Here is a 27,151-nt window from a genome sequence, read left to right on the forward strand (position 1 = left end):
CAAGGCTCCTCCGACGCTCCCTCCGCCCCGCCCTCCTGCCTCCCAGGGTTCCGTCAATTACTAGCTGCAAACACAAAGCTGCCCTGGTCCTCGCTGCAAGTCTAACCAACGGAACAGAGTGGGGACATAAGCGGAAGGCCTAACTCTTCATAGGAACCCAGGTCAGGCCACTAACACCTTCGGAAACAAGACACGTCAAAGACCTCCGGGCAGAGGCATCGACCACGTGGAAACCACCCAGGAGCACACGTATCAAGGAACTCACTACTGACGCTCCACCTGGCAGGTCTGACCAGGCTGCCAATAACTGGTAACCAAAGGTCTACTTTAAAACTAGAGAGTTAATACCTTTTATTGAAGAGGATGTTTGCCTTTCACCCATCTTGTGTTTTAATTAATTTTTCATGACCACTTTAGGTAAACCACATAAAGCATGGGCCAAGAGCTCTGGGGGGGGGACGAGAGAAAGAAGTACTCGGCCAGTCTCATGCGGAGGGATCCCTTATGAGAAGGTCCTTCCTGAAGGGTGGCCCAGCTCAGCACTGTGTGATGCAGCCAACGTCCGAGCAGCTAGTCAACTGCGTTTACATAGGTCTGCGTGGCATGCACGGTGTTCCGTAGCCACAGAACGGATTCCTACATCACTCTGCAAAGCAAACATTCGCTTGTTTTCCCACACACACAGATCGGAGGGAAAGCCTGGCTGGCCCCCCTGTGCAGATTTTCTCTGGTGGGAAGCTTCCGTCGGCGAGGCTTTTCATAGAAAAATGAATCCACACGCACAGGGAGTGGATTCGAGGCATCACCTCCATTTGCAAAGGCTGAAAGGCAAGCGACACGAACTAAAGGTGTTAACAAGACATTATTTAACAAGATGCTTGGTATGGGACTTACCTATTGGGTTTCTATCGAAGAACAATACCGGAGCTTTCAAAATGGACTCAAACATTTTGTTGTGCAACGTTTGCGAAGAATGAACAAGGACGTAGAACACCAACAGAGATCTCACGAAGCCAAAAGCGACCGTAGCTACAGTTAAACCTGAAAGAGAGAGACGTCACTCAGCTCTGCACTTTCTCCCACAGCCCTCGGGCCTGTCTGGCCGTGTAGAAAGATACAACGTATCTTATCCACAAAGGACCTAGAGTCTCTTAAGAATGTAATGCATTCAGGAGGCACATTTATAAGGAAGAGTATAAAATAATTTTTCTCTCAAAAAAAGAAACTACACGGAAACAATATCAGGTGTAAACTATAATTCCATGGTCGTGTTTCCTGATTCCATCCCAAGTTCTGTTAAAAACTCAGAGGAAAGACAATTGTAAAAAGCAGGTGATCTTCCCTTCTCCGTACCCCAAATCTTACTACTTAGAACATGCGCCACGTTCTAAAATTGTGGTATGTTTTGATACCAGCATGTGGTATGAACAGGGGAGGGGAGAAATAATTGACCATTTCCCTATAAAAACTGCCCAAGTAGCTTTAAAGAATATGAAGCTACCATATGAAGTTGTAAGTCGAAAATCTCTTAAAATAATTAAATTGCAACAAAACACAAATAATATTTTAACATAATTAATCTAAAAGAGAAACTAATCTCTCACAGTTTTACATACACAAAGCATTTTTAAATGAACATAATCATTTAAATTATATATTTTGTTACTGATATAAATGAATACCTATATTGCACACAAAAATTGAAACAGCTCTCCTAACTTCTCTGGAACTCATAATGCAAACTAAAGTGAGGATAACTTCGGTAATAAATAATCCATTAAGTACTCCCCCTACCCCGTCACTTCAGATGACACATCACTCTTTCTTAAACTCAGAAAGCTGGTCAAATTCCTGAATTCCACCAGCAGGCATCTTCCTGAGTCTGCCGTCCCCCATGACTACGTGAAAGAACCATTTCCCTTCTTCCTTTAGGGTGCCCACTGTCCACCAGTTCAGAAGGTCAACAGCTAATGGACTTAGGTTTCTTAGCCAAGTGACTAACGAAATAAATGCCAAGTTTTCAGAGAGCGGTCTCTGACACACATAACCCACTCTGTCTTCGAGGAAAGCCTGTAGGCTGTAGGAGTGTTTGTTTCCTGGAGGGACGGTTAACATTTCGGATGAGGCTTTCCTCTGAAAGAGTGCGTCCTGCGACGCACATTCCAAGTGCTCTTGTGAAAACAGAGCGCCGTGTTGGTATTAGCCTGGCAAGCCAGATGTTAAATTACTCGCACAGTCGGGAGGGCGATAACATTGTGATCTCAAGGTAAGAAAGAGGAGGCAGCCACTTGCCCAGACACTGGATTTCTCCCTGCTTAGCTTCCCTCTTCAGTAATTAGTGAAGCCCAAGAGATGAGCAGCAAGGGGGGAAGGGAGCTTTGCATACCTGCGAGGGAATAATGCTTTCCTTTGGGGGCCCTTGCTGCCAGAGGATTTCATCCAAGTCCAACAAAAGCCAGGGTTTATTCAGACAGAATTGGAACAATCCGAACCAGAGGGTGGGGATCCGTTTCTAATCCCCTTGCCCATCCATATAATAATATAAGATTTAGCGAAAGCAACCTATTAGAATAGACAATAGCCACATATTTCCAGTGGCTGATTTTCTGAATGCTCAATCCCGGTTTAACTTCCAAAATCCAGGACAGAGCAAATTAAGAGTCTTCATTGAACCTCTTTCTTCTAGTCAATTTTCAAAATAATTATTCTAATTAATTCACAGAGTAAATGCGACTCAGACTCTTAATCTGTTAAGACATTACTGAATTACTCTGGGAAGCCTAGTTACTCACACAGGGCCATTGTCGGCACCTCAGAGCCTCGTATAATAGACCCAATGATTACACTTTACCTGAATAAATTCCCAAGTACCAGTTAAGATCGAGCTTCTCGGTTACATTTCCTTTTCCATTTACGGTGGTGTTCAGGGCGCTCTGTTGATTTGCCCTACGAACAGGGAAGGAAAGATATTAAGCTGGAGATGAAAGCTAGATAAATACCCAAACAAAACAAAACAAAAAAACCCACACACTTATCCTTGACTTGGGAGTCACCTTTGTTTAATGCTAGAAGACGACTCCCAGCTCACCGGGCCCTGTGTACATCTACCTTATAAAAATCCAGTGTGAGCCCCGACTGGTGCAGCCCAGTGGGATGGGGGGTTGTACCACAAACCGAAAAGTCGTCAGTTCGATTCCCAGTCAGGGCACATGCCTGGGCTGCAGGCCAGGGCCCCGGTTGGGGGTGTGCCAGAGGCAACCAATGAATCCTCCTCTGGTACATCAACGTGGGGTGTGTCTCTCTCCCCCGCTCCCTCCCTCTATAAAACTAAACACATGAAATCTTTCAAAAGAAAGACATTCAGTCTGAACCATGCCTCTGAGCTCTCAAAACTGTCTGTGGAGATGCCGCTGGGCACCAGCCACGGGTAGAGACCGTGGGAGGGTCACTCTCCACCAGCAAGAACTTTCATTTTTCTTCGGGGAAACTAAGCGAGGATGAAAAGAGGAGGCTGAGCAAACCCCGCCGCTCCCCGACCCTGTGAGAAAGCTGGGCTCTGTGTTGCTCTCGATTAGCAGTAATCGCGCCGCGGATAAACCTCATTGGCTACAGTACTGCCACTGCGCAAAGCTCCCTGTTGCTTTCGCAGCACCTCGCCGCCAGCCCGGAAGCAAAGGACTCACCAGTAGGAGAGCCACCAGTCCTGAAGCACGTAGGACGCCTGGAGCAGGGAGGCAAGCACACGCACGAATGAAACGCCAACCTCGCGCACCCGCTGAAAAACTCCCCCTAGCTACAACGAGCCATCCGGAGGCTCCGGAAAACGGACACTGTCCTTCTCACTCAGGTCAAGGTTGTGCCAAGCCCAGCATCCCACATAACACCGGGTCAAGTAAGTGCCAGTGACATATTCAAATGTTTACAAGACATCCTTTGTGGGGTCTTTTCCCCTAGAAGTTAATGTACGTGCAACACCAGTTACGCATTGCTTATCTGGATCCCCACAAATGGCACATTTCAATGCAAACCCAAGTGGACAGCAAAAATGCAATCACAGAGTATAAATAAATACAGGATAAACGTAGATATTACTGCAAATGTCGAGCTCGGGGCACAAAACCAAACCGAGGCCCCCATTCACCAGCGCTGCGATGTTCACTAGAACGAGGACGATGAGGATGAACCAGTTGGCGCCGGCTGTGAAGTAGTTCCGGTAGGCCTTGAGCCCGATTTTTCCTTCCGAGCGGCTCTCCTCGGGGACTGTAGCCTGGACATTCTCGTTCTCCACCTGGGAAGGAGAAAGGCAGTGAGAGACAGAACTTGAACCCTAAAATGTCAGACGTTCAGCCGCGCACTGCACCGGCAAAGCCATAGGAGCACACGCGGGTCTCGCACGCCGGCAGCGGCAGTGAGAAACGGTGCCTCTCCCGCGGAGGAGGGGGTGGAAATATCTAGCCACGCCGCCTACGCGTTAACCCTCGGGCCCAGCCACCCCACTTCCAGGAATCTTTAGAAGAAAGAAAATATCATTTGCACAAGGATGTTGTCGCATGGCTTTGCTTAAAGTAGAACGTCATGATTTCCGGCATGTGCACAGCGCCCCCAGTTCACATATGAACGTAGAAGCGTGTTCCACAATAACGCACAGAAGGGCAGGGGGCCGGCGTGGCTCTCAGGACCGTCGGCATCACTCAGTAACGGAAAGATAAAGCACAGTCGGAGCTCAAACTGTTAGCCAAATACCGTCGACGGGGTTGCAAGAGCGACACGGAGTAATGAGAGTCTGAATAACGTGGATGGCCACAGGATTCGAATCAATTTGGTTCCTGAATTGTAAAGAGTGGTTCCTGAGTTTCAAATGTGAGAGGCTCATCTGAATACTTAACCCACCCCAGCTCCTGCATTTGCATAGTCGGGTTCGGATTCGAGGAACACCCGGGTGTATGTTTAAGGGGGATGCAGTACATTTCTGCACTTGGGTCTGGAGGACTCAGAATGCGTCAGAGGCTCACGTGAGCCAAACATGTCCTCGTTTGCATGGCCCGCGAGGGAGTTAAAGATGGGTGAGATGTGGTCCCCAGTCTGAAGGGTAGGAAAAGGAGATGGCAACTCACTCTCAAGTGTCTACCGTGTTCCAGGTCCTTTGCACTTGCTACCTCTGGCCTACCACCATCTCACCACTGGGTGAAATAATACCACCAGTCACCTACGGTGCCAGCACATTCCAGCGTATAAGAAAACCAGCTGATTTAATGTGGCAGGATGCCGTCTGAGGGGGTCTTCCCATGAAGCCTCTGGGTGCAAAAGGGAGGCCTGGGGCCACCAGAGCAGGGAGGGATTCCCCGTGGTGAATTCCAGAGTCCTAATGTCAATCACTGCGAGCCCCTGTACGTAGGAACGTGGAGCAGTGCACTCACTACTGACGTCCACGAGATTCTCCATCCCACACCCAAAGGACAGCCCCAGTCGGCCCTGCTCCCTTCGTTCTCTTTTCATTCTGCAAATGCCACGGAGGAAGCCCTCGGAATCACGGGACCTCCCTTGGGACAAACGGAGATGTCAGGAGCGCAGCAGAATGGAGACCCCCAGGGCCACCGAGGGCGGACAGAACCAGGGCATGCTGCCAGGTGGGAGACTCACAGACTGGCCCTCCGGGGAGCCATCTTTCAGCGAGGGCCTGGACGACTGCTGAGACCAGACGGAAGACTCCGAGAAGGTCCGACGCCTCGGCACAGGGCTTTCTGAGGTGGAAGCTTGCTCGGCCTCCTCGTTTTCCTTCTTTAAAAGGGAACCGAAATCGACCCCAGATCTCAGAAACTCGGTGTAGGTCCCCTTTTGCACCATTTTGCCCTAAAATAAAAAGAGAGAATGGGAGAGAGACACATTGGCATTTGATAATACTAATCGAGTCAGGGTCACTAGGTCTTAAATGAGGATTTCTGGGAGAAAATTATCCCTCGCTCTGGAATTCCGGCTGACAAATCCAGTTCGGCTCGACTCGGGAGACAGACTGAGCATTCTGCCTTCTGCTACACGGCGCGTCACGTGCTGAGCGATACAAAGAAACCGGTGATTGTGGGCTGCAACTGGAGGTCTGACGTTACTGACCTCAGCCCTTTAAGGAAGCCAAACGGTGCAGATGTTGGTAGGAGTATCGGAAGTCTTTTCAGACAACATGGAAATTGAGATGAGCCTCATGTGATGAGCAGAATTTAAATTTAAAGGAACAGTATCCATTGGGGAGGAGATTCCGGGGAGGGGGACACAGGGGGGACCAAGATTAACCCGGGTAGGCACAGGCACTTCTGCACAGGTAAAAGTCACTCATCCCATCTTTGCCGGCCACTGTCCTTGAATCACGTGCCCTACCGGGACAAGACCTGTGGCACCAGCCCTGGATGTGGAACCCGTGAGTGGCATCTTCATGGTCTTCATTCTGAAACCGCCCAGAAAACCTGGGAAGCTCCCAACTACGCGTTCAACACTCCACACGTTAAAGTGATTAAACGAGGAGCCGTTAGAAGGGGTGGCTCGAACGCCTCGGCAGCCTGTGGAAGGGCACCAGCCCTAACCCGGGGTCAACGCACTCAAACCCGAGAAAACGGGACTCGGGAACGGCCACACGCGGCCACCTCGGCTTCCCCAAACCAGGCAACCGCTTAAGTTACAGCCAATCAAATAACAGTTTCTAATTACGTGGGACATCTCGTCCCATAGTTCCCTGTCCTTACCAAGGTGTATAAAATAACGTGCAGATGTTTTCATCACGAGTTTCCCACCCCGTGGAGCAAGACTTGGCAGATTTGCGCAGCGGTAAACACGGTATCAGGCAAAATCCCGGGATACAAAACAAATCAGAGCGGGACAGCCCCCGTGAAGGCAGGTCGGGAGAGAAATGGCCCAGCCCCCCCGGCCTCCCGCTCACCCCGTCCCCCGGGAGGCCCACGGAGAGGAACCCAATGAAGCTTCCGGGAACCATTCGATACTGCAGAATCACACTATCCTTCGTGATATACGGTGTCTCGTTCCACTCGGGAAGCAAAATTCATACATTTCATTTAATGAAATTACTGCTTTCTACTTAGTATCTGGGACATGCACAAGGAAACAGCTAATGGTGTAGAGAGAGCAATTTATTCAACAGCCAAGCCCTGGCAACTCCAAGAGGGGACAAGGGGGCAGCCAACCCCTCTCTGGTGTGAGAAGAGGGACTAAATGAACAGTAAGGATGAACTCAACTCATCCAGGGGTTCTCCAAAGGGGACAAATGTCTTGATAGTATTAAGGTTGGGGGGTGATGTCCTCAAAAGAAGCAATAAGGGGATCCCCAAAACATCTAGGAACTAGTTCAACAGGTTGTTCTACTGTCCTGATTCTGCACTCACAATATGGCCACACTAGTCCCACCCCTCTGCACGTGAACCTAATTGTTCTCAAGTTCGAGGAGTCAGAGCTCCTCATCCCTGGAGCAGTGGTGGACAGTCAGCACGTGGAACTGCCCTTTCACTGTCTTTCTTAGGGCAGAAATGCCAAGAGCCTGTCGGAACAGATGAGGGTTGGGGACGGAGGCGCAGAGGCCCAAAGGCCGATAAACCAACGAGAGATGCGTCAACCACGAAGCCTTAACAATCCTCATAACCTCCGCCCCACCAACCACGGTAGCTGCTGTGGGCTGAACGGTGGCGCCCTAAAAGCTATGTTCAAGTCCTAGACATGATCCCTGGGAATGTCACCTCATTTGGAAACAGGGCCTTTGTAAATGTCATCGAGCAGGGCGGGCCCTAAATCCAGTGTGACTGATGTCCTTACAAAGAGAAGAGCAAGGAGACGCAGACAGAGGGACAACACCGTGTGACGACAGAGGCAGCGGCTGACGTGCTGCATCCAAAGCCACCAGAACCCCGGAAGCGGGAAGAGGCAGGGGAGGACTTTCCCCAGAGCCTCCAGGGACAGCGTACCCCTGCCAGCACCTTGACTTTGAACTGCGGCCTCCCACTACATTTCTGCTTTAAGCCACCCAGTTTGGGCACTTCATTGTGGCAGCTCTAGGAACTGATGTGAAACTAGCCTAAGCCCACCCTTCCGCCTCCTGAACTTTGCTCAGACTTCTACTTGTCTCTGCTGGAGCCCCTCCAGTGATCCTCAAAGGGGTCTTTTAAAGTCACGCATCAGACCACACAGGCCTCTGCTCTGGACGGTCAGCGGCTTCCTATGCATTTCAGGGCCAGCTGCATGCCCACCCACCGGCCGCTCCGGGCCCGTCTGCCCGCTCACTCTGCCTGGGCCCAGGGGCAGGTCCTTCTGCAGGACCCTGCCTCAGGCCCCACCCCCCTGCTCCAGGTGACGCAGGCCCCACCCCCGTGTGGGGAGGCTATCATGGTATCATGATAGCCCCCCCTCTATCGCTGTCACCCCATCTATCCCCGCAAGGATGGAAGTCCCCCGATGGCAGGGACTTGGCGTCTCACAGCTGCATAGGGTCTCACATGTATCAACTAGCAACCAGGTCCACGGGGCGCAGGGGTGTCCCTGACGGAGTGCAGGGTGCTCAGCTAGGCCCCCTTGCTCCGTAATCAGTGGAAGACACCCGTTAGGGAAACTGCACAGAACAATCAAATGGACACGAACACGTCTTCCTATCTCTACTTCCCAAACAGCAGACTTTGACTTAAAACATGCAAGAGGAAAACAAAAAGTCCTAAATAAGAAGGCATCATTATCCTTAACAATTTCACTGAAACCGTTATAATTCAAAACCGAGGCAGCAGTTTTATATATTACACTCGAAGGTACACGGCTCGGCATGTAATGGTGGCCTTTCTACGTGTCTTTTTTTTTTTTGTAGCCCAAGGAAAAAATATTTATTTTCCAATTTTTTGGTCTCTACAAATTCCTGGTTAACAACATTGAAACAGTCCACTTTTGTAATTTAAACAAACAAAAAACCCTCAAAATTCTCTCCTAGGATACATTTGATGACATAAGGATAATACTAAGTAAATGCACGAATGCCAAAAGATGCAAAATTAACTGAAATGTGCATCCTTCCTGAAATTTCTCTGAAAACAGCAGAGTAGACTACGTGTCTTTGGAAGCATCCTCGAAGGCACGGGGCGGCGGCTCTGAGAAAAAGGGACAAAAGCAGAGGCGGAAGGACGCAAGGACAGCAACCTGGCTGGCTCAGAGGCCTGGGCTTCCACAAGCCTGCGAGCGAGGACAGACTTCTAGGACGGCCGCACAGACTTCTAGAAATGACTCACCTCTTTCAGTATCAGAATCTGACTGGTGGCTTTCAGGTACTGCAGCTGGTGCGTCACTAAGATGGTGATCTTCTCGTGCAAGGCCTGACAGATGCACCTGCAAAGGGATGGGGCCCAGCATGCAAAAACACGTTAATGGGGTGCTCCGAAACACGTGCATGTTGGGAACATAAGGGGACAAAGACAGCACAGTAGTCAAAGATCCATAGTTTAAATACTAATCCGAATACAACTATAAATTGAGGAAGCCAACGGGGTCCTCAAATTCGCCGGCAGCGAAGTTGAATCTAGCTCCACAGAGAAATTCTAAAAAACAGTCCAGTGCAGGGGGTAGCTACTGTTAAGTGCTGTTTCTCTCCCCAGTAAAACTCAGCTTGACAATTTATATGTATTTGGTGTTGAAAAACGACTGAGCAATACCAGGATTCCACCACTTGACTGAATTGAAATACCAATCATTTTATCGCTGTGTAGGAAGAGGAGAAAGAGGGACTTATGATATTAAAACGTCTGCATTTTTTCTTAGTTTCCTGGCTGATGACTTATGATGTATGGTGTAAATATTAAGCCAAAAAAAAAAAGTCTTCAATCCACAGGAACCTTTGTCAGAGTGCATTTTTTTAGACGCTTCCCCTAGACAGTATTAGACAGAAAGTAAATGTCAGTGTAGCTCCCACCAGCCTGCGCTAGCCCCGGTCCCCCTGGGAAGCATGTCATCTGTCGTTAGGACTGAAAACCTACCTAATACGAAGATGAACGCACGCACCCAAACAGCCCTTATCGCAGGGGACTCACCCTGTGACTCAAAGGACCTACCGATCCTCTTTGTCAAGACCCGCCTCCGCATTCAACCTTGACGTTTTGTGTGTTCTTTTTTACAGTAACCCCTCCAAGTGCTCCAACATTGAAATGCAGACCCCTGGGAACTCAGCCCCAGCTGCAACCTCCGATGGTCTGCAACCCCCCAGGTGAGAGAGTAGCTGGTCCCGGACCCCAGGGGATCCAAGCAGGGCTCTGGGCACACCCTCTGGTTGCACGAGTCCCACACTGAGCAAATCTTGGAAACAGGGCCACAGCTCTCCCGGCAGAGGGGGGTCAGATCACGAGTACTGGAGGCACCTGGACTGGAGTTCAAGTCCTGCCCTGCAGTACCTCTTACTGACCCAATAATGTCGGGCGAGCTACTAAACCTCTCAAATCTCAGTCTGATCATCTCCAAATAAGGCTAAAGTCAACTCACAGACATGCTCTGGGAAATAAAAACCATAACCCGCCTAGTAAATGCTAGCTCCATTCTCCACTCCTCCTGGAACCCGTAGGTGCTATCTGCTTCGGAGTCAGGACAGAAAGGTCCTAAGGGGTGGACACTTTGGAGACTGGTCGTGCGACTGGAAGCAAGGGCCCAGGGTACAGATGCACATACTGTCACTTCACTGTCTACGTCCAGAGGGATTACTTTTCCCCTTTGGACCTGGCTGTGTCTGGCTCTTGTCAAGCTTACTACTAAAGCTTTTAGTGGAAGTATTTCACCTGATTTCAGAATTACCTGCCACTAATCCCTGAAGCAGGTGTTAATCAAATCTGATAGGCTGCTGTGTCTGAGATGGATCAATCTAAAAGTTTTAAAATGTTTTCTTCCTAAAAGCCCATCATTGATTAGGTAACATAATTATAATGATATTGTAAGTTAATGGCTTTAAATGTCTCCTACATTATGCTTTTAATTAAAAAGAGTAAAAAATTCTGCCCTGACTGGTGTAGCTCAGTGGGTTGGGTGTTGTCCTACAAAACCAAAAGGTCACTGGTTCAATTCCCAGTCAGGGCACCAGGGCTGGGTCCCTGGCTGGGGGCTCGCAAGAGGCAACCACACATGGATGTTTCTCCCCTCTTTCTCCTTCTCTTCTTCCTTGCACTAAAACTAAATAAATAAAATAAAATAAAAAGTAAAATAAGACAGAGTCGGAGCCTTCATTCAATCAACACACACTTGTTGAGATCCCGGCACTGTTCTAAGGGTTAAGGATGCCACCACTGGTAAAGAGACAAACAACGCTCTGAAAACAGGAGGGTGGTGAGTAAGTACAGAAGATGCACCGCAGAGCCGTGATGGGGACGACAAAGACGAAGCACCGTGAGGGCCGGGGCTGCTCTCTTCGCTGGAGGGGACAGGTGAGCCATGAGAGCGTCTGGGGAAACATCCTGGAAGAAGGCACAGCAGGCGCCGTGGTTCTGGGACGGAGACAGGCCGTGCACAGGCGCTGTCATGCGTTCACAGTGCAGTGGGGGGTGAGCGGGCGTAAGGTTCAAGTACAGCCCCTGGAGGGAGCCAGGGAGACCCGGAGCTCACAACGCCCCCTGGAGGGCCAGGAGGCACAGGAAGGAAGGTGGTGCTGGTGTCCTCCATCTTTCTCCTTTGCCCCGGCACACTGTCCCCTGGCTCTTGGACAGAAGGAGCAATGTCTGCGCAGACAGACAGATATGAGAAAGGGCTCCCCTCCTTCTCAATACCACGCAAAAGCCAGCGTGGGTGGAGTATGTACTGAGATGGTGCGAGGAAATGCTGCAAGGGCGAATGGGGGGAATGCACAGAAGCTCACTCTCCGTGTCAAGACCGTGAGCTGCACCCTGGCCATGTGGGGGCTCTGTGAAGGCCTGGAGCAGGGACAGGGAACCGAGGGGGCAGCAGGGCGGGAGGTCTGATGAGACCAGAAGAGTTCACGATGCAGGAGGTGCGGGCGTCTGGGGACGTGGGGCTTTCTGAAATACCACAGGGACTCCTGGCTAGAAACACACTGGATTGACATCGTTCATCTAAGGGTCCCTAACCTTCTGGATGTGATAGAATCCACTTAAGGCTTACAACATCTACTAGTTTGTAGAACTCACAAAACCCTAATAACCTTGGGTATATATTCATGACTGCGGCAAGCTGTTAATGGCAAAGGAAAAGCATAATTCATTCACTTTTAATACAAAACAGTTCCCATTACGAAGCTTCGACATGACTGCCATCTTTGATCGCATATTGTTCAATCCAATTTTCTGACTCATTGAGAACATCCTCCAGTTGCTGCTGAGTGGTTTTCCAAATTGCATTTGTGCGCCCGGCCCAAAGTTTCTCTCAAGAACGTGGTTCTGATTAGCCAACAACAATTGTGACAAGCTTGCTTCCATCAAGTGTATATCCGACGTCATTAAACCCGGAAGGGGCGAGAGAGCTTTGTAAATACCTGTGATCGAAGAACTTGGAAGAGCTTTGGTGATGAGCGCACTGGTACTTAGCAAGTAAAACCCCGCCCCTTTTCTCCTAGGGACAGGAATGCACTGGCCAGCAGACATGGTTCCCGGCATGATGGAAAACGTGTGCAGACACACGAGTCAGGGCGGCAGTCATGTGGGAATTCAAGGCGGAGTCCGGGGAGCAGGGAGGAGGAGCTGCTATGGTGGAGGCCAGCAAGGGGTTGGGGGGGGGGGGGGGAATCCCTGTCACTGAACTCAGTGCAAGCCACAAGGCCCTTCTCAGCCCACGGGAAAACCTACCGGGTCCCAGGCAGGAAAGCGGGGGAGGGAGGGGTCAGCTTGCATGGCTGGAGGCCGTGCCAAGTGTCTGCCGGCCCTGCTGGGCGATGTCTGAAGAGCTCAATGTACTAGGTGCTCTTTTTTAAATGGTTTATGTGAAATAAAATTTACCATTTCCACCGTCCATCTCTAGAACTTTTCAGCACTCCAGTAAATAAGCACATTTTATACATCCACACTCTGGTGGAGAAATGGGGGGGACTCATCCCTGCCCAGCAACCCATGCTTAGTGGACGACCTCAAATCCCAGCTCCTAGCCCTGGCCTGGCCCTAGACGTGGCTCAGTTGGTTGGGTCATCCCACAAAGCAAAAGGTCAGGGGTTCAATTCCTGGTCAGGGCACCTGCCTGGGTTAGGAGCTGGGTCCCCAGCAGGGGGCCTGAGAGAAGCAACCACTGTATCTCTTACACATCACTGTTTCTCTGTCCTCTCTTTCTGCCTCCCTTCCCCTCTCTCTAAAAATAAATAAATCTTTAAAAAAAGAAAATCCCAGCTCCTAGTGTGCGGCCTCATGCCGTCTCGCTCTCACGCTGCTGACTCTGCTCACATCTTGTCAGTTCACTGTGTAGGGCCTACGGTGTCCCCTCCCCACCCCACCCCCCACACTCTCTCGTTGATGCCTTCAGCCCCTCAACCTTAGATCCTGGTGGCAGTGATGAAGTTCCAAGGAGGCCACGCAGGCGGGCGCTAATCCAATCTGACTGGTTTCCTTAGAACAGCAGATCAGAATATGAAAAGGAGGGGGATGGTAAGCAATGAGCACGTCAGGACAGGGCAGGGAGAAGGCCATCCACAGCTAAGGAGAGAGGCCCTGGAAGAAACCGAACCTGCAGACACCTTGCTCTCGGACTTCCAGCCTCCAGAACAGCGAGAAAACACGTTTCTGTTGTTCAATTCCCCCAGCCTGTGATCCTCTGTGATGGCAGCCTGCTTTGGACTGAATGCCCGTGCCTCTGAAAATTCATGCATGGAAACCTCATCCCTCCCAGATGGTACTGCAGGGGGACCTTTGGGGTGGGGGGTGGGGAACTAGGTCATGTGGGTGAGCTGTTGTGAGTGGGACCTGTGCCCCAATGGAGGCGACCGCCACAGAGAAGTGCCTTCCCCTTTGCACCGAGTGAGCACACGGCGAGAAGTGGGGCCAGGGGGCGGTTCCTCCGACTCCAGATCTGCCTGGGTCTTCAACTTCCCAGCCCCCAGAACTGAAGTAAACGTATGTCATCTTTAAACCACCCCGTCTACGGCACGGTCTCCACACCTTTCCCCACCTGCGCGTCATAGGTACCTTCCCCTGAGCCCCGTCCAGAGGGAGCTTTCTGATCTAGGCTGCATGCCTAGAGCTGCGTGCTTCTACTTCCTTTTAGCATCTGTTACCCTTTATCAAAGCCCTTTAAGCCTCGAGGTGAGCCATGCATTTGTCTTGACAAACTGCAAGTGGAGATAAATTCCTCAGGGGCCGAAAGGAGACCTCAACTTCCTGCCTCCCTTCTTTTGCCCAGTGTGGATCTGCACCCGCTGGCTTACTGCCCTCCTTTCATAAACTGAAATGTTTGTGCGATCACATGTGTGAGAGCCCCTATCATATCTCAGGGCACACAGTAGGGCTTCCACAGGCGCAACACTATAGGGCTTCAACAAGGGCAACTGGAAGGGTTCAGTGGCTTTACCAGCAGCAAGGTCACTGCGGGGCAGATGTGGATGCTGTTTTAGCAAGGGCACGTTCACGGCCAGCCTAGACGGTATAGGAAATGACCGTCACCGCACATTAGGTTATCGCAGACACAGAAGGGAGATTCAGATTGTTCTCGTTCACTGGCTCAGGGCCTACGCAAAAGCCAAAGAACACGAATTCCAGAAACACCACGTGAGAGGCAGGAGTTAAGCCACAGTCTAGAGTCCTAGGTTTGAATTCTGGTTCACCCGACGTGGGTGGGTATGAGAGGATCAAAGCCATACCCCTCTAGGGAACAAATCATTCTTAAACTTCCAACCCACAGAACGATGAGCAGAAACCAACAAGGGCTTTCCATGGGAGACCAGTGTCGCTACTGGCAGCATGGCTTCTACCGTGCCAAAAACAACAGTGGAGGAAAAGAACTGGCAACCAAGTAACAGGTTGCTGAGTCCCACCTGCAGATTTATAATCTGTACCTCGTCTCTCTTGTTTTGGGGTCAGAGTCCACCAACAGTGTCTTGCCTATCAACTGCAAGTGCGTGTTGTGTCGGGGGTGGGTGTGACTTGCAAAAGTTGCCCTTAATTTCTTAACTCCCTAAAGCATGTACTCCATTCGCCCCCGCACACTGTAAGCACCCTGGGGTCCTTGTACATCTTGACCTCCTGCTTGTGCAAAATGTCTCTAAAGTGGATCCCGTGTGGAGGGAAGGAAGGGGAAAGAGGGACCGCAAAGCAGAACGCACTCCGCCTTCTGAGGCGAAAGGCGTCACTGCACCGGGTTCTCGGAAAGCAGGAGGACGTAAACATGAGCGGACTCACAGCTGGAACAGGTGCCTGCCAACTTCCGCATCCACCGCACTGAGGGGGTCGTCCAGGAGGTAGATGTCTGCGTCCTGATACACCGCCCTGGGGGACGGAAAGAGGTGTCAGGGGGAAGAATGCTTCCGGCCCCTGCAGCGCACCCCCGCATCACAGCAGTGCTCAGCGACTCAGCGGACGTTCATTCCAAGGGCCAACGCAAGAATCCAAGACCAGCCCTTCGCACAGCGAGCAGGGGCTGCGTGTTCCCCGTCCCTGGGAGCGGCCGAAGAGGCGCGTGTGGGATGTCAGCCAAGACGGGACTTACCTGGCGAGGTTAACGCGGGCCTTCTGCCCTCCGCTCAGCGTGGCTCCCCGGTCTCCTATCACAGTGAGATCTCCGTCCTCCAAAAGCTCCAAATCCTATACGGAAACAGGAAAAACGACACCTTAAAATGTGTTCTCCCACTGTCGTCCTAAACTTTCAGCCTCAGTTCTTCACACGCAGATCTGACCGACAGCCCTGGACTTAGTTCATAGTGACTCAGTTGTAAGCTTGCACCTTGCAAGTAAATTCCCAGGGCGTTTTGTTTGTTTCCATCCTGTAACTTTTCACGGGGTGGATGCATTCAACCATTTTCACAGATATTTCCTGAACATGGACTATGCGTCAGGCATTGTTGTGGGCGCAACGAGTTCGGCACAGTGGAGTTGCGGGAGATGAGGAACGCAGAGATAGGGGATCGAGTCGAGATTCCGGCCACAGGCAAGCTCGGGGAAGTGCCGGTGACGACAAGCTGCAGGTGGGTGCGCCAGTCTGAAGGCCTGTGCTGGCGATGCAAGTGTGACAGCTGGGGGCACACACCTGGCTCGTAAAGGCACAGGACTTATCTTATCAGGCAATGAGTGTGTCTGGCCCTGACCGGTGTGGCTCAGTGGGTTGGGTGTCATCACGCAAAGTGAACAGTTGTTGGTTCGATTCCCAGTCAGGGCACATGCCTGGGTTATGGGTTCAGTCCCCTGTTGCTCTCCCCCTCATTCTCTCCCCCCTCCCCCTCTAAAAATATATAACTAAAATCTTTTTTTAAAAAGAAAAGAGAGAAGTATCTCTTAAGTAGTCATTGCACTGATCTCAGCCTCAGCTCCGGAGAAGGGACGACAGCTGACCCGTGTCTTCACAGTGATACTAGGGCACAATGACAGAGTGACAGACAAGATCTGTACAAGAAATAAAAGCAGGAAGAGCGGCCTGAGCAGGAAAAACCAAGGTCTGTCCCAGGAGCACTGAGCTGATCGGGTAGACTAAGCAGATGCTTGTCCTATGCAAGCCAAGAGAAAATGAGAAGGTCTGACTTGAGGACCTGGGAGTCTATCAAGAATTATACGTGGGTAGCATTTAAGAAATAAATGGACAAACCACAGTCCCTAGGAAAGAAGATGACAATAACACCCATAAAATGACAGGAAAACAATCAGGCTTGAGTCACACATTACTATAGTAGGCATTTTTAATTAGATTACCTACAGTTATTGCTAAGTGGACCCTGGCATAAACAAGCATCAATCTAGAACACACAGCAACCCTGTCTGCAGATGCAGCCTTCGTTTCTTTGTCTGTGCTTCAGCAAGGTTAGGGGAGAAAGCAAGTGGCACATTGGGATTGCCCTAAGTCTCATTTTCCTCTCCTACAAAATGTGCTGCAGAAACAAGAATTCCTGACTCAAGGATGCTGTGGGAATCGAGAGGAAGTGTGTGAACAGCCTCTACACATGGAAAAAGGACGTGAATTAATTTTCGCCATTATTTCCTGACCAAGCCAACAGCGGGACCTCATTCACATTCTGATTCCGTGTGACTCCTAACAGGCGAGAGAAACAGAGCATCAGCATCGTGACCCGTCCCTGACACCCACAAAGATGCAATGTCACAGCGTCCCTGCGTACTCAAAGCTGAAGGACATCGAATGAAGGACAGCAGTGGCTCCATCATAAAAATTCATGATTATTTCCTATCATTCCTTTGTCACCCAATGCCGGGGCCAACCCTTGGAAAGCATGTGTGCGGGGTCCTTACACTGCCCTCTTGAGTTTCACAAAATTTTATAACTCTCCATTTTAAAATAAAGTTAAAAATCACCCTGGCTGGTATGGCTCCGTGGATTGAGCGCTGGCCTGCGAACCAAAGGGTCGCTGGTTCAGTTCCCAGTCAGGGCACATGTCTGGGTTGTGGGCCAGGTCCCCAGTAGGGGATGAGGGAGAAGCAACCATACATTGATGTTTCTCTCCCTCTCTTTCACCTTCCCTTCTCCTCTCTCTAAAAAAAAAAAAATAAATAAATAAAATAATATAAGATAAAAATTTTTAGAAAAAGTTAGGAGTCAATAAAACTTCACAAAACAAACCCAAAGAAAAAGGCATCCTGTAAACACCAGTATCCCATCAGGATCACAGTGTATGTGCACGTGCTATCAACCCTGCAGACCGGCTGCCAGTCCTAAACAGCATTCACACATTTGTCACGGGAAAAATAAAACCGTTTGTTAACAAGCCTTGCAGATTAAACCAATGTTACTATCCTTATCTGAAGTTCAAGCAGATGCCACCCGAACGTCATTACTCACCTTCTTCAAAGCGCAAGCCTTTATTACTCTTTCATATCGTTCCTTTTCATATTTCTTCCCAAATAAAATATTGCTCCTCACGGTTCCTGAGAACACCCAGGGCTGCTGGGAAACATAGGCGACCCTTCCGTGCACGGTGACCAGTCCCTGGCGCGGGGGCAGCTCCCCCAGCACGGCGCTCAACAGCGATGACTGAAAGAGATGGCAAACGGACACACGTCACAGGCAGCCCAGGGAAGGAGCCCAACCCCTGCAACACGGCCCGGCCCTGGGGTTTGAAACCATCGTGGCCCCGCCCCTCCAATGGGAGAGAGTGCAGCCCTGGAAGGTGCAATTAAAACAATTTAAAGTAACACTGTTGGTCAGGGTAAACTAATGGTTGATAAGAGCTATTAATAAAATAATAGTAGAGCCCTGACTGGTGTGGCGCAGTGGGTTTGGCATCTTCTGGCAAAGTGCAAGGTCAGGGGTTCGATTCCCAGCCAGGGCACATGGCCGGGTTGCAGGCGGACCCCCCAGTTGGGGTGTGTGTAAGAGGCAACCGATCGATGTTTCTGTCTCACACTGATGTTTCATGTCTCTTTCCCTCTTTTTCTCCCCTCCTCCCCATCTCTGGAATCAATAAAAACAAATTTTAATGAAATAAAATAGAGTGTAACAAGCTCAGCCTACCTAAAAGTTTTGCCCCCAAATGACATGCTACACCCCACAAAGACGAATTAAGGATGTCTGACATTCGTAACTAACAGAGTCGCCTGGAATGATACATATTTCATACCCGACGTTCAACGCCTTTGTCCCAGCAACCAGGTACCCTTTACTTACTCCCTGAAAGCTATGTGTACACAATACAGGGTCTGGCACAAGTAACGTCCCCTGTCTTTATTACAAAATCTTTTATTACACACTCATAAGCATGCACTTCTCTAACATAGCAACATGTCACTCCAGCACACCACATGACATTTTAGGTGACAGGCTCACAGGAACACTATAAACGACCACGCCCACATCATTACCCCACCAACCACACTCCAGCAGGCCTCACTCCCGCCGGGCCCTGCGTAGCCAAAGCACCAGAAAAGAGTATTTAAAGGAACTCTGAAGTGAGTCATGTTTCCAAACGGCGAAAAGCCATCCTAAAAGAAAACAGTCCCCGTCATTTTCACAGCCTGCGCGTAGATTTCTGTGTTTCGTTGTTTCGGAACACACAAGGCCAGGTGTGTGCATGCATGTCCTCCAAATCTGTCAAGACATACAGACATGACACGCCCGTGCCTCTGTGAGCAGAGTGCTCACCCCACGGAGCTGAAATCATCTGTTTCCCCACCCGTCTCACCCACAACCAGGTGGCGTCTGGAGGGCCAGGGTGCCTGGGTCCTACGCCGCCTGCATCGTCTGCTCCCAGCACCGCAGCCTGTGCCCGGCACCGCGTTTACTGCGCATGCGCCGATGTGACCGGGACAAGCCCAATGAAGAAGCATTTTACGCTTCCCGGAAGAGCCTTGACCACCTCCAGACGTCCTGGAAGCCCCAGGAGGAAACACAGAAGGGGCTGCACCCAGATTTATCGGGCCCTGCAACCCTCTTGCAAAAGGAACGCTCCAGGGAACACGCCTTGAGAAGTGCCCGACTGGATATACCCAGCTCATACTTGGGAGAGGGAGGAGCGTGGCTGTGAGAGAGACACAGCGAGAGGCGGCTCCTCCCACGCACCAGGGGCCGAACCTGCACCCTGTGCCCCCACCGGAGACCTTGCGGCATACGGGACGACGCTCCAGCCCACTGAGCTGCACTGGCCAGGGCTCAACCCGGAGACCTGAAGCTGGGATGTGGCATCGTACGAAGCTGCCAAAAGAATGGACACCTTACCTTTCCGGCTCCCACGGGTCCAACCACAGCTAACAGTTCGCCGGGCCTGACGGTGAAGGAAAGGCCTTGCAGGGTTGGAGTTTCCGATGCCTGCAAATTCAAGTTTATGAAAGAGGGTCCGTTTGAATAAAGCAACACACACCGCTTCAAAAAGAGGAGAAAACGATATAACAGTCACTGATACGATAACCCACATCTCTCTCTGTCCTATGTTAAGATTCTGAGTCTCGGTGTGCTTTTGCACCCAATCACGTCTGTTTCTTTGGGGGTTTGAACCAGCTTCCACTGCCTTTAGGAAGGGCCCATTCATGTAACTTATCTCCACATGGACCCGGCTCTGGACGCAGAGTGCAGGTAGTACAAACAACAAGGCACCTTCTCGAAAGGAAAACTTCTTGACACACACTAACTTGCTAATAATAACACACTTAACAGAACATTCGTTCAGCATGGGAGGTTTTAATCCTTTGTAACCTTAACCATTGGTTTTACTCTTATTTCATCCACCTCCACAAGGTGGCAGCATAAGTACACGGCATGCCTGCACGTCACTAATAAACAATTTGAAATCTCCACTGACCCCTCCCTCTTCACTTGAAAAAGACCAAATCCATTCACTTCATGAGTGAGAGGCCAGTCAGCGAGACCTGCCCCCACCTACCTGCCTGGCTGTCTAGTGGCGCTGATTAGACAGTCTGTGTCTTTCTCTCACACTAAAACCCACCATGCACTTCACCTTGCCTCAGCTTCTCTCCAAAGCCCTGTGACCGTGCCCCTCCCCCACCCAGGGGCTCTGCTACCTCACCTGACACCCCCTAAGCACCCCCTAGCATGGGGCATAATGCAACCACAGGCAACGCCAGCACAACAGAACAGGGTGATCTGTACCACAATGCAAGCTGCAAGAAAAGGCTGAGAACGTGTTGCTAAGATTCTTGGAAGAAGAACAAAACAGCTCATTTTACAATGTTGCATAATTGGGTACGAAAAGAAATTTGGTCAGGGGTCATACAAAGTGGGTGTTAGCTACCTCAGTGCTTCATCGAACTCACGGCATTCAAGAGCGCGCATCTTTACAATGAATTTTAACGTGCTCTCTGTGAATGCTCGACAATGGATTACGAGGAGCAGTACAAAGCTGGAGGTAAATCTAACACGTGAAGGCAGGGCCGGTTATGTAAGGTAGCCTGGGCAAGCTTCCAGGTGCAGAAGGGGCAATGATGTAGCTTCATATACTGGGCATTACTTTGCTGGAGATGGCAGACTCTGAATTAAAACTAGGTGGCCCTGACTGGTGTGGCTCAGTGGGTTGGGCGTCATCCCACAAAGCAAAAGGTCACTGGTTTGATTCCTGGTTGGGGTACATGTCTGGGTTGCGGGTTCAGCTCCAGGTTGGGGCACATAAGGTGGAGGAGGAGGCAACCAATTGATCGACGTTTCTCACGTCAATGTTTCTCTCCCTCTTTTTCTCTCCTTTCCCTTCTCTCTAAATAAATAAAATCATTAAAAAGAAAAAAAAACTAGGTGACCACTATAAGGTGGCACAAAATGTAAGAGTCACAGGCATGAAAACACAGTCTCCAGCAGTGTTCCCCCAACCTCCAGGCGGTGGTCTGGGCCTGCTAGGAACCAGGACGCACAGTAAGAGGTGAGCTTGAATCACCCTGAAACCATCCCCCACCCCCACCCTCACCCCCAGTCCATGGGAAAACTGTCTGCCACGAAACTGGTCGCTGGTGCCATAAAGGTTGGGGACCACTGGTCTGCAGAGTTTGGACACCTGGACCACCGGCGGAGGAAGAACCGGCAGTGGTGGTGGGAGGAGTGGGGGCTGGGCACCTATGTGCTCAGGCCCCGGTTCCTGACCTTCCCTAGCTGTGATACAAGCTGCCAGCTAACTACGCACTACCTGCAAACTTGCGTGTCAGCTCCAGCTCATCCCTCGGGGAGCAGGAGAGCACCGTCTGAGACCGGGATGCAGGACAGAGAGGAGCTGGTACCCACCAGTCTGTCCACCCGCTTCCAGCTGCCTTTCCCAGACAGTCACATCAATCACCTCTGCAGAGCCAGCACCAACAGCACAGCCCTGGGCTCCCAGGTTCTCCTCCCGGAGGCCCTGTGGCCCCAGTGGGGGACTTGGTTTAGCTCTTGCCATTGCTGATCTCTGGCTCCCATCCCCTGCCACCTACGTGACTAATTCCCTGCATGAATCTCCCTCCCCTGAGGTGTGTCTCTGTTTTCCTGGCTGACCCCGAGCGATACAGCAGGCTGTGCACCCAGGACCAGGGAGCCAGGGGGAAAAGCGATGCAGGTGTGGAGAAAAGGGGCGGCCTGCCCTGAGTGTGCAAGTGGGAGAACTTCTTGAGAGTGGTCCCTGGTTTTTTTCCTTTCCGTATGTGTGTCAATGTCACAAATAAGCCAAGTGTTGGAAATAGCCATGTGATCTCGCTGGTGCCAGCTGTCAGTGTGCCACAGAGGGGAACCCTGAGACGGGGGCTCCCTGGAGCCTCCGATGCCCACCTGCCGCCCCCTCCCTGCCCTGAGCTGCCACCAGGGCAGCCGGCACCACGCAGAAGCTTAGACCAGGGGAGCCCCCAGCCCACCTCCCAGTGAAGATCCACACAGTGGCTCCATTCAGACTGCAGGAAGACAGCCTGGTAACAATCAAGGTGAAAAATGTACATGCTAATCCTATAAATTCTAACACTACAAACTAGGATACTTTAAATTCAAAACGCACTTAGAAATACTTTGAAAGTGCTCTTCAAAATGAAATAAAAAAACATGCCAAATGCCTGAGGCCGATTTTATGCTTAATCTGCATTCACTGCAACCTTGTTCCCGGTTCTGAGAGTTTCTGTATCGTGCTTTCAGCGCCCGAGCAAGTCCCCTTGGATGCCATGTGTAAAATCTCCCCGTTCTCTACAAACTCTAAGCCATCACTTGTCTTTTAGCGGTCACGACCGTGTAATGGGGGATTTGTTACCTTATCCCAAAAAGCAGTAAAATCTTGCACATGCACTATCGTTTTACCGTCTGAGGGCAGCTGAGCGCCGGGCTGCGTTATCTCATCGAGCAACAGAAAGTCCTGGGGAAACAAGAACACACAGATTGTTTAAACTGTAGGAACAGAAAACACAAACAAACAATCGCTTTCCTGGAACTTGCAATAGAAACCTTCGAACACAGGGGCCGTGTCCTTTTACCAACTGCATTTAAAGCGTCAGCCCACACCAGGCAGGACGTACAGTTCGGCTGACTGTGGACAGCGGGGGCGGGCACCGCACGGGCCCACTTACACGCGGATTATTTCTACTAGAAGCACAGTGTGTATTTTCCCGTCCTCACGATCTTCTCAGTAACATTGTCTTTTCTCTATATTATTTCACTGTAAGAAGACGGCACGCAATACATATAACATACAAAATGTGTGTTAAATTGACTATTTACGTTCTCGGTTAAGACTTCCGGTCAACAGCGGGCTATCAGTAATTAAGTTATGTACTGGGTTGGCCAAAAAGTTAGTTTGTTTTTTTCAAATACAATGGCTCTAGTAGGGCTTAGTTGTCTTTAGCTTCATTCAAAACAGTATCAATATTAGTATATATAATGTATATTATATAAGTTACACATATACAGGGTCTGGCATAAATAACACCCCCTTTTTTATTACACAACCTTTTATTACAAAATCATAGGCATGTCATTCTCTAGCATAACAATATCACACTCAAGTGCACCATATGGCATTTTAGGTGAAGTGTTCAAACTAAAACTACAAATTATTACACCGGCACTATTACTGCACCACCCACACTCAAATAGGTGTTATTTCTGCTGGGCCCTGTGCATTAGAGTTCGTGGCCACAAGGCTCTCTCTGTAACTTTCTCAACAAGTGTACGAGTCCCGCTGAAGAGAAAACAGGGCCCCCAACTTGCAGACATCTAGAACCGGGGCATTTGTATTGTTTTATTACCGTGTCGCTAACAGTAATCACGGGAGTTGGTAGGAAATGATTCCATAAATATGTACTGTGCCGAGCACCGGGCGACGGGCTGGGAACGCCGGGACCGAGGCCGCTCTCGGGCCCTCAGGGGACCGAGCTGGTGCAGGAGCCCCGACTGGGGCACGGGGGCCGGGGGGCCAAGAGTCCTCAAAAGCCCCCGAGCTGCTGCTGATTGGCTGTGACCTTCAGCTGGGCCCTGAAGGACACCCTGCTTTTCTCCCGCCACCCCCCGCAGTGTCGACACATCACTACTTGTCGCTGCTATCACTTAAAGTCCTTGTTCTACACAGAAAATGTGCTTGGTAAGTGGCTATCGCTTAAAAAGGTATTTTATAGACATCTTAGAAAGGTCCTCTGTAAACATCTTTTCAAAGCCCTTGGCTGTTCCCCTTAGCCAATGCCCTCCGGGCGGCAGGAACCCTGGGTCTTCCACGTCTCGCTATTCTCCCTCCTAGTTAGGAGCTGTTCACAGCGCTGGCTCGGAGTGACAACAGCCGCCGCAAACCTAACGGAACACACTGTGCAGGAAAGCTTCCTCTTGTTCTGCACACGGCGGACATAAGAAAAGCTGTGATGGTGCAGAAACTGAATAAACAACTGAGACCACCCACACACCCCACCCCGCCCCCGCCAGAAAAAATCTGTGTTCACGTGGCAGACTGTCCACCACTGTCCCCAACAGCCGCTCCCCTCCTTCTGCGGTAACAGAACCCAACTTGCAGCTGGCCCCTGGCAGTCTAAAGGAGGACCTCTCTCCCCAGCCTCCTGTGCAGCTCCCTGGAGCCATGTGACAAAATTCAGACTTAGCGGAAAGTGGCAACGTCCCAGAACCTTTCTCTCCCCCACAGCCCAGGACACAGCGGAGTAATAACGAAGAGTTGTGTCTGCATCCCTGACACCATCAGGGATAGTACTAGCCAGGGACTTATGGTGGAGTGAATTCTGCACCCCTCCCCCGCAAAGTTGTGTTGAAGTCCTAACCTCAGTCACCTCAAAATGTGACTGCATTTGGAAATAGGGTCATTGCGCAAGTCATTGATTAAGGAGTGGTCACGCTGGTGTGTGGTGGGCCCCGTACCCAACATGACTGGCACCCTTGTAAGAAGAGAAGAAAGAGGCAAGGACAGACACACAGACAGGAGACAGCCACGTGGCAGAGCCTGGAGGGGTGTGCTCACAAGCCCAGGCCCACTGAGGGTCTGCAGCCACCGCCAGGAGCAGGGAAGGGCAGGGGGGTCTCCCCTCCGAACTTCAGAGGGGGGTCACGGCTCTGCCAAGACTTGGGTCTCAGACTTGTCGCCTCCAGAAGCGCCAAACAATAAATCTGCTGCCGCGGCCTTTGGAAACCCGTGCAGACCCTGACGAGGATATTTTGCATGAGAGAAAGAGAGTCCCCTGGGTACGCCGCGTTAACGTGGGCATGCTGGAACCCACGGGCAAACCTAACCCTAACCCGCAGAGGAGGCACCTGAAATAAGGAGGCACGTGACAACGTTTAACATAAAACAGCACGCACGCAAGTCAGCCGCTACTCCGAAAACCGTACACACCCTTAACGGGCCTGTATACCTCTGCACAGAGCTGCCCACTGGATGGCCCCGCTCTGCTTCAGAAGAACCACCGGCTAACCACTGGAGACGGAAGTGTCTCTGGAGGACAGGGGAATGCATGCCTGTGCGTTTCTCTCTCAGACACCCAGCGACAGAGAGGCCCGGTCTGCATTCCCTTCGTTCCCGCACTCCCCCTGCCGCCCACCCAGGCTCTGGAGAACCCACGTGAGAGTGGGCACTGCTGCTCCCGCCTGCTGCCGAAGCCCAGGGCTAGGCCGGGAGGCCGGCAGGACGGACTGGCCTGAGGCCACCTCTGAGGCTGTCGAGCCGTCCCAGCTTGATTTCCCCCTGCACGCCGCCTCTCCCACAGCCAGCCAGGCATCCGCTCCGACCTGTTCTGCCACCATCCAACTCTCTGCTCGCTCCAGGTCTCCCGTCCTCCAGAAACAACACCAATTTCAGAATCTCCCGTCCCACCCATTGTTGGAGACTTGAAAGAACCCTTCCCAGCCCCTTCCCCGGCCAACTCCAGCACCAGTGAACCGATCCCAAACAGTCACTCCCTCCTGAGCTCCTTAAAACACCCCTGAGAATGGCCCCGGCTGGTGTGGTTCAGTGGGTTGAGCTCAGGTCTGTGAACCAGAGGGTCGCCGGTTCCATTCCCAGTCGGGGCACATGCCTGAGTTGCAGGCCAGGTCCCCGGTGGGGGGTGGCGCATGAGAGGCAACCACACACTGATGTTTCTCTTCCTCTCTCTCTCCCTTCCCTCTCTCTAAAAATAAATAAATAAAATCTTTTTAAAAAAATACCCCTGAGAATGTCCAACAGGCTTACAACCTTCTAGTGACCCACCAGTAGCTCCGTGCAAGCTCCCCAAGTGGCCTTGGCTGTGAAACCCTGAACACTAATCCCACCCACACTCCCGAGTCCATCTCAAACCCCCATCCTACCAGGGAGCAGACCGGGATAGCCCAGCTGGCACCGCCTTCCCTACCTCAGGATCCCCATGGGGACTCCAAGTCTTGTAAAGGGTAAAGACTGTGTCATCACACAGGTGACAGGCGCAGTATCAACGCCAGGAACACCGTGCCTCACACAGAGTCAGCAGAGCACAGAGACCTGCGAGAGGGCTGAGCACACTACAGGGCTGGCCCGAGGGAGCCCAACCCGTGGATACACCGCCGCAGCCTCACGCAGGTAACGTGCAACACGCAAAGCTAATGTATGTTATAAATCGAGCCTAAACAGAACAAAATGCCGACTTTAGCTTAAGCACACGACCATCCCGTAAAATTCAACAGTCAGTGTGTGCACATTAAAAATATCCCACTTTAAAAAGAAAGAAGAGGAGGAAGCTCTGACTCGTGTGGCTCAGTTTGCTGGGCATTGCCCTGCAAAGCCAAAGGTCGCTGGATCAATTCCGGGTCAGGGCACACACGAGTTCGGTCCCCGGTTGGGGCAGGTACGAGAAGCAACCGACAGATGGTTCTCTCACACATCGATGTTTCTCTCCCTCTCTTTCTGCCTTCCTTCCTCTCTCTCTAAAAATAAGTAAATAAAATCTTTTAAGAAAAGAAAACCTATGTACACAGCAAAGAAGTAAATCTATCAAGCGTTTGTCCACAAAGAGGCCTGAGTGGAGAGAGAAGTCACAATCTTCCCGGCTTGAAAAGGTGCCAGAAGCGCTGGGTGGATTTTTCTCCAGGTCGCAGGCTGATGAAAAAGCCCAAATTAAATTGCCTTCGGAGCCGCACAGTCTATACCCAGAACAGGTCATGCAGGAAAGCGTCA

The 27,151-nt window shown here is 51.0% G+C and overlaps 1 protein-coding gene across 2 annotated transcripts in view; it reads right to left on the reverse strand.

The window, feature by feature from the left end:
- The window catches only part of ABCC4 (ATP binding cassette subfamily C member 4), a 208,919-nt gene that overhangs the window by 115,439 nt on the left and 66,329 nt on the right, over positions 1–27,151 (reverse strand). For both annotated transcript variants that reach the window (XM_045838973.1, XM_045838974.1), the window contains 11 exons: positions 22,790–22,891; positions 19,804–19,893; positions 17,932–18,123; positions 15,640–15,734; positions 15,333–15,419; positions 9,261–9,357; positions 5,641–5,850; positions 4,142–4,288; positions 3,684–3,721; positions 2,852–2,946; positions 895–1,041 (listed from right to left, as the gene is read on the reverse strand). In XM_045838973.1, the coding sequence (XP_045694929.1) occupies positions 895–1,041; positions 2,852–2,946; positions 3,684–3,721; positions 4,142–4,288; positions 5,641–5,850; positions 9,261–9,357; positions 15,333–15,419; positions 15,640–15,734; positions 17,932–18,123; positions 19,804–19,893; positions 22,790–22,891 (1,300 nt within the window). The remainder of the gene's footprint in view (positions 1–894; positions 1,042–2,851; positions 2,947–3,683; positions 3,722–4,141; positions 4,289–5,640; positions 5,851–9,260; positions 9,358–15,332; positions 15,420–15,639; positions 15,735–17,931; positions 18,124–19,803; positions 19,894–22,789; positions 22,892–27,151) is intronic.

This window comes from Phyllostomus hastatus, unplaced genomic scaffold, assembly GCF_019186645.2.
Source record: "Phyllostomus hastatus isolate PE091 unplaced genomic scaffold, TTU_PhHast_1.1 phas_contig_29, whole genome shotgun sequence".
Classification (NCBI taxonomy): Eukaryota; Metazoa; Chordata; class Mammalia; order Chiroptera; family Phyllostomidae; genus Phyllostomus; species Phyllostomus hastatus.